The sequence below is a fragment of the Echinops telfairi genome, unplaced genomic scaffold, assembly GCF_000313985.2.
Source record: "Echinops telfairi isolate 266 unplaced genomic scaffold, ASM31398v2 ScPeMD7_7458;HRSCAF=8496, whole genome shotgun sequence".
Lineage (NCBI taxonomy): Eukaryota > Metazoa > Chordata > Mammalia > Afrosoricida > Tenrecidae > Echinops > Echinops telfairi.
In genome coordinates, this window is record NW_022111358.1 from 7,922,602 (window position 1) to 7,929,308 (window position 6,707).

General features: G+C 43.5%; 1 protein-coding gene across 1 annotated transcript in view; it reads right to left on the reverse strand.

Moving 5' to 3' along the window:
- MYO1D (myosin ID) overlaps positions 1-6,707 on the reverse strand; it is a 233,769-nt gene that overhangs the window by 184,826 nt on the left and 42,236 nt on the right. Inside the window, exons 14-15 of the mRNA XM_013005749.3 lie at positions 6,433-6,565; positions 2,584-2,750 (exon numbers count right to left, since the gene is read on the reverse strand). Coding sequence (XP_012861203.3) covers positions 2,584-2,750; positions 6,433-6,565 — 300 coding nt within the window. The remainder of the gene's footprint in view (positions 1-2,583; positions 2,751-6,432; positions 6,566-6,707) is intronic.

Below are 6,707 nucleotides of genomic sequence, written 5' to 3' on the forward strand. Positions count from 1 at the left end.
TAGTGATTCCCCACCCTCTATTCCAGCCAGGAGGACTTCGCAGAACGCCAGGGATGTAGATCGAACAACCTACTTCGAATTTCTACTTAGAGGTTTAGGAGGCATTTCAAACAACGCAGCTGAGAGAAAAATCTTGATGTTTTCCATGTTCCCCGCCACTCTCCCTAAACTGCTCCTACTCAGTCTTCTTTATCTCCGTAAATGGGACCGCCATCAGCCAGATGCTCCAGGCAGAATCTATTGCCCTTCTTCCTTCCTTCCTCCTCCTTTCTCATCACAACCAATCCATGAGCACGGCTCTCTAACACCGCCTCCCAAGCATACCCTGGCTGTCCCACCACCCTCACAACTCCGATTGTCACCTTGCTCCAGGCACCACCATGCCGTCATCTCGGGGCTCCTGCAAGAGTGTTCTAAAGGTTCCCTTGCTTCCCCTTCACAGAGTGGCAGGGGTCTCTTTCAGACATCCATGCGATCGCAGCACTCCCTGCTTCAAACCTTCCGGTGGGTTTCAACCACACAGGCCCCAAATCTAAACGGTTTCATCTGATCATGCAGTTTGACGTGACTTGGCACCATCCTCCTCCCTCTCATCCCATGCCACTTTCATGTCACTCACCAACCCCCAACCCACTCTCCATACCTAAGACACCCATTGTTAATTAGCTCTAACTTCTATTATCTTCTGCGCGCTCCTAGATCACTGGTTCTCAACCTGGGGGTCGCGACCCCTTTGGGGGGGGGGTCAAACGACCCTTTCACAGGGGTTGCCTAAGACCATTTCCTATGGTTTTAGGAACCGAGACACCACTTCTCTATCCGTCTCCAGATGGGTCCACCCACATGCAGATAGCCCACATACGGGGTCATACCAACATGAGGAACTGTATTAAAGGGTCGTGGTAATAGGAAGGTTGAGCACCGCTGTCCTGGATGGAGGTCCGTCGTGGTTGGGGTTTTTGTTATGATTTTCTTTATATGAAATGCATGATAGGTAATCCACTGAGACAGTCACTAGATGGAGAGTTCCTTAGGCTTATTAAGGCAGGGGAAACTTGGGGGGACATGGGGACCTAACGATAATAGGTACACAAATGAAGAAAATATTCTAAAATTGATTGTGGTGATGGCTGCACACTCTTTAATAGCTTGAAACTGTTGAATCGTATGGTACATAAATTATATACCATTAAAACTGTAAAAAAAAAAAAGAGAGAGCGAGCTAATTGGGCATTATCCCCTGGCACCCAAACTAAAGAGTTGAGTGATGGCCACCTCTCTTGGAAAGGACATTAATAGCGACTTATCATGGAAAACTGCCTGGAAAAATTAAATCCAGCTTGATTTTTCAAATGGCAAAAGCCCACACCCAAACCACCCCATTGATTACCACCCTAGAGCCCTGTCCCCGCACACTCCTCTTCTCTGATCACGTTAACGGGCTCATCCTGGACGTTACTATCGCTACTGATTCAGCTCCAGGAGAGCAACTTCCGGCATCCTCCTGGTTTACACTTTATGTATGTATGTAATTATTTATTCATTCATTTTTTGGTTGGGATCTGCAAATTTCTAGAACATAGAAAATGCTCAGTAAATCTTTTTTATTGATAAATGAGTACGTGGAATTGAAAACATTGCTGTTGTGATTCCCAGTTGTCAACTACCATTATCATTATGAATAATAAATGAACAGAAGCACTGAAAGTCAACATTTGTTATGTGATTGCTATATGCCAGGCACTATTCTAAATACACACATTGCAGTGAGTCCTCCAGCAACCCTAGGAGACAGTAACTATTATTATCTCCAGTTTATATGTGAGGAAACTGGAGGACGAAAGGTTATGTGAAGTCAGGATTCAAACCAGGTAGACTAATGTCAGAGCCTCCATAACTTAACTAATTAATATTGTTATCATTATAATTAGTAATGTCAGTAATGATAAGCAGCATTAATTGAGCATCTATTATATGCTAGGCAATTGGGCTTTTTACTTAGGTGAATTTAATCCTCACAACAGCCTTCTGGGTAGGTGTGATCTTCATTTTATGATGTAGAAATAGGGTCAAAGGTGTTAAATTGCTGCCCAAAATCATGTAGTGAATGAATCACACAGCCAGGATGCCAACTCAGACAGGAGTCCCAATTTATGTACAAGTTCCAAAAAAATAAAAAGAACTTTTCCCTACCATCCAAAACCCAGGGAGTAGGGATTCTTGTGGGTTCTGGGAAAATTTTCCTGATTTGCGATTTCCTCAACTCTTGGTCTTATAGAGCACTTGATGTGTGCTGGTAAGAACCCTGGCGCATAGTCGGCTAGTCAGCTACCCAGTTCAAACCCAGCTACCCAGTTCAAACCCACGAGCTGCTCTGCTGGAGAAAGACGAGGCGGTTTGCAGGGACTTCCAGTCTCAGAAACTCCAGGGTAGTTCTCTCTGGTCCCCGAGGGTCTCGATGAGTTGGCATTGACTGAATGGTCGTAATCTGGTTTTGGAATGCGTGCTGGTATGGGGCTGTGTATGGGAGGGCTACATACTTCCCAGCCTGCTTTTAGGCTTTTCTGCTTAGTCCATGCTCACCTGTGAAGAAACTTCTCGTATGTCTGGCGGAAGGCAAACCCTGCCCGACGCACCCTCACATTTTCCAGGAGGCCAAGGTATTCCACTTGATGCCGGCAGCGCTCATCATCAAATATCTGTGGGGATTTCTTGTCGTTGGGTTTGATGCAGCGTACGTAATAAGGTTCCTAAAGAAAGAAACCCCGCAATGACATGTTGTGCTGGAGGAACAGCTCGGACCCTGTCACTACACCCTCATTAGTGCCGGCAGTCTCAGATTAAGCTCCGTGCCTCTAAGGTTTCAAGCATGCGGATAAAGTAGTTGGTTATACTTATGGGGCAAGGTATTTACTTTTCCTTTCTTCCCCAGTTTAAGGATAGAAGTTCTCAGATGGAAAGGCTGAGAAATAATATGTCTGTCAGAGATGACCAAGTATCACTTGGCGAGAACACTGAATGCAAATTGCTCCAACAAAGAAAACATGTCCATAAAGGAAACTGGGCAACTTCTAAGGTCTGTAATAGGAGCCCTGGTGGCACAGTGGTTTGTTTGTGTGTTGGGCTGTTAACCGCAATGTCGGCAGTTTGACAAGCACCCATGGCTCCACGGGAGAAAGACAGCTTTCTACTCTTGAACAGAGTTACAGTCTCAGAAACCCACAAGGGCATTCCTACCCTTTCCTACAGGGTCACTGTGAGTTGGAATTGACTTGGTTTTTGGTTTTGGCAATCACAGACCATCCTTCTACCAGATGAGATTAAGCTAGAAATCAAGATTAAAAAGAGATAATCACGTGGAGGGAGGGTGGGGTGGAAAGGGGGAACCGATTACAAGGATCTACATATAACCTTCTCCCTGGGGGATGGACAACAGAAAAGCAGGTGAAGGGAGATGTTGGACAGTGAAAGATATGACAAAATAATAGTAAATTTTAAATTATCAAGGGTTCATGAGGGAGAGGGAAGTGGGGAGGGAGGGGGGAAAATGAGGAGCTGGTTCCACGGGCTTACGTGGAGAGCAAATGTTCTGAGAATGATGATGGCAACAAATGTACAAATGTGCTTGACACAATGGATGTATGTATGGATTCTGACAAGAGTTGTATGAGCCCCTAATAAAATGATTAAAAAAAGAGAGAGATAATCAGAAAATCCCTATATGGTGGGAAATTACGAAATACAAAGTAGCCTAAAAATGTTCACGAAAAATATTCCATTTTCCCACAAACTTTGTGAAGCGTATACTTCTAAACGATCTTTGGGCCACATAGAAAATTACAGCGGACATCAGAGAAGGCTTTCCAACTCGGTAACTTATAAGCCATGTCAGCAAAGCTAGCTTGGTGTGAGGCATCATGTGAGTATTACTGTAAGTAATTTTACCAGTAGAGTGGAATTTTACCAGTATTTACTGATTTTGCACAGGAAATGATAATCCAGGATTAGACACTAAGGCTTAGCAGGTGGTGGTGGTGGTGATGAGGGCTTTCATCCTGTTTAGGAATATACAAATCTTCAGATAGGGAATCTAGTGAAAACACGTTCTCTATATTTAATCACTGTTCTCTCTCAACTTTTAAATGCCGCCTCTTCTTCTTATGAATACGCAGACTGACTCAACCTAAGAAATCCTAAATTTGACAAATCCCGAGTGTTTTACAAGGTTAAACTACAAAAGCTCATAGTGATCTTATTCTCAGGTGCAGTTTCACCTTAAGAGGCCCTGGGAGCAGAGTGGGTGACTGGGGGGCTAGGAGCGTGGAAGTTAGGCACTAGGATAGCAGAGCCTGCAATCTGCACGGTAGGTGGTTCAAAACTACGAGCAGAAAGACTGGGCTTTCTACTCCGGTGAACAGTGACAGTCTTGAACTCCCACTGGGGAGTCACACTGAGTCGGCCCTGACTCAGTGGCAGGGAGTTTTGAGGGTAGCAGACCAAAAGGGCAGAAGGAACGAGGGCCCATGATAACTTTGGAGCTGCTCTGCTGAAATGAGAGCCTTCTTCTGTCCGACTTTTATCGCACAGACCAACGAACTGCTCCCTCTGGTTTCAGCCACTCATTTGGGGTGGGTGTTTCGTTTATTAGAAAGGAGCCCTGGCGGTGCTGTGGGTTAGATGGTTGGGTGGCTAAAGGTGAGGTCTATGGTTCGAACCCACCAACTGCTCCTCAGGAGGAAGATGAGGTTGCCTGCTCCCCAAAGAATAGTCTCAGTGAGCCTATGTAAGGCCACTATGATTTGGAATTGACTTAATGGCGATTTTTTTTTATTAGCAGCTGAATGTAATTCCTGATACAAAAACTATAGAAAGCTATAGGCTTTTAAGAGACACGTTTCAGTTTTTGATACTAAGTTGATTGCTTTTCCTGCTAATTAAGTTTAATGAATTTTATAAATTTGTTTTGTAAAGTTCTGCATTCGCCTCTGTTTCGTGTACCTCCTGCCTTCCTTCTGGGGCACCTCTTCTTCTTTTGTGAAGCAGACAGATGCTGAGATGAAAGCGTGTCTAAGGGTGTTCTTTCTACCCAATGGTTCTTGTGTCCTTTCCCCTTCTCTCTCTCTCTCTCTCTCTCTTAGGCTCAAGACACAAGCTAACAAAGTCTGCTTATCCCAAGTCATCTGAGGCCAAGGAACCCTCACTAAAAGAATAGACATGTTTTTGTGCTAGCTGCTAATTTATGCACAGTGAAGAAACCAGAAATATAGTATAGATTTAAATTCTTAGAGAGGAAGCTGATTAAAAAAAAAAGACACTAATAAAGAAGAAAACACACAGGAAATGCATCAGAAGAGAAAGATAAAAATGAAGGAACTAAAAATAACGAGGCCAGAATGCTGCCTAATTTATCAAACTTGTCAGCGGTGGCAGTTAAGAGTAGAAATCGGTTCTTTCAGAGGAGGAGCACTGAGCTAAGTTATCGCACAGAGTATTTGTCCCCAGAGGAGCAATAAACACCAGAGAGAATTGTCAATAATGTGCCTTTATATTCCCACTATTTAGGACAGCTCCAAGACAGTGTTTAAGTACTAAACTTCCTCTTGAAACTCCCCCTGCCTTTGTTCAGTTCTTACTCAAATACAACATAGGGATGGCCCATCAGTGCTCAACTGGGTGCCCTTCTTTTTGACGGGTCTTGTCTTCAGCACAGAGATATTACACACATGTACGTGTACAGGAGGTACACATGGTTGAGTACTTGGCTCCGGACCCACAGGGTGGTGATTCAAAGCCACCCAGAAGCCCCCTGGAAGAAAGGTCTTCATCTACTTCTAAACGGCATTGAAAACGCACAGAATGCAGTTCTACTCCAAAACACTTGAGTTGCCATGAGTTTGAACTGACTGATGACAACTGGTTCGATTTCTTCGTTTTGTTTCTCTTGTGTGTGTTTTAGGTCTTACTAAGACAACTGTCCATTTGACCAAGGTGGTAGACCAGGACGCCTACACTGAAGAAGCTTATTCATCTGGAACACAACTGTTTCACCCAGCCAAGTGAAGAAGAAGAAAATGCCAGGAATAAAAATTCTATCATAATATTCACTTTAAATACTATATTCTTTATGCAAATAACCTGTGGGTTATACTTTTTATTGCCCTCCCCGCAAGATATGATCATAAGCAACACATAAAAAAATTTAACATAGTATGTTAATGAAAATACCTTGGGGAGAGGGCTCAGTTGGCAAAAAAAAAGTAGCCATTTAAAATTTTGCCTAAAATATGTCTATTTGCCTAAAAATATGTGTTTCTTCTTCAGTGAGATTAAATGTCATTATTACCTAAAATCAAATGATACACATGCTCTCTAAAACATGGTATCAAGAGAGATTGTGAACTACGATAGTTACTGGTAAGAGAAAACAATTACCTTTGATGCAATGTTGTCGACTAAAGCGATCATAGAATTTTTAAACAAGGTGGCAGCAGTCGGTGGTCGCTTGGTCACCTCTGTGATGCTCAATTTGCCTTCTGGCCACATGTTCTTCAGCACGGGATTTGAACTGAGAATCACAGAAAGAGAAATTCAAATAGTGTCAGGTTCAAAAAGGACAAGAATGACAATGCAATCCTGGGACTCACCCTGGATTGTGGTTCCAGGTTACAATCTCAAAACTGAGCGCTCCTGGGACTCACCCTGGATTG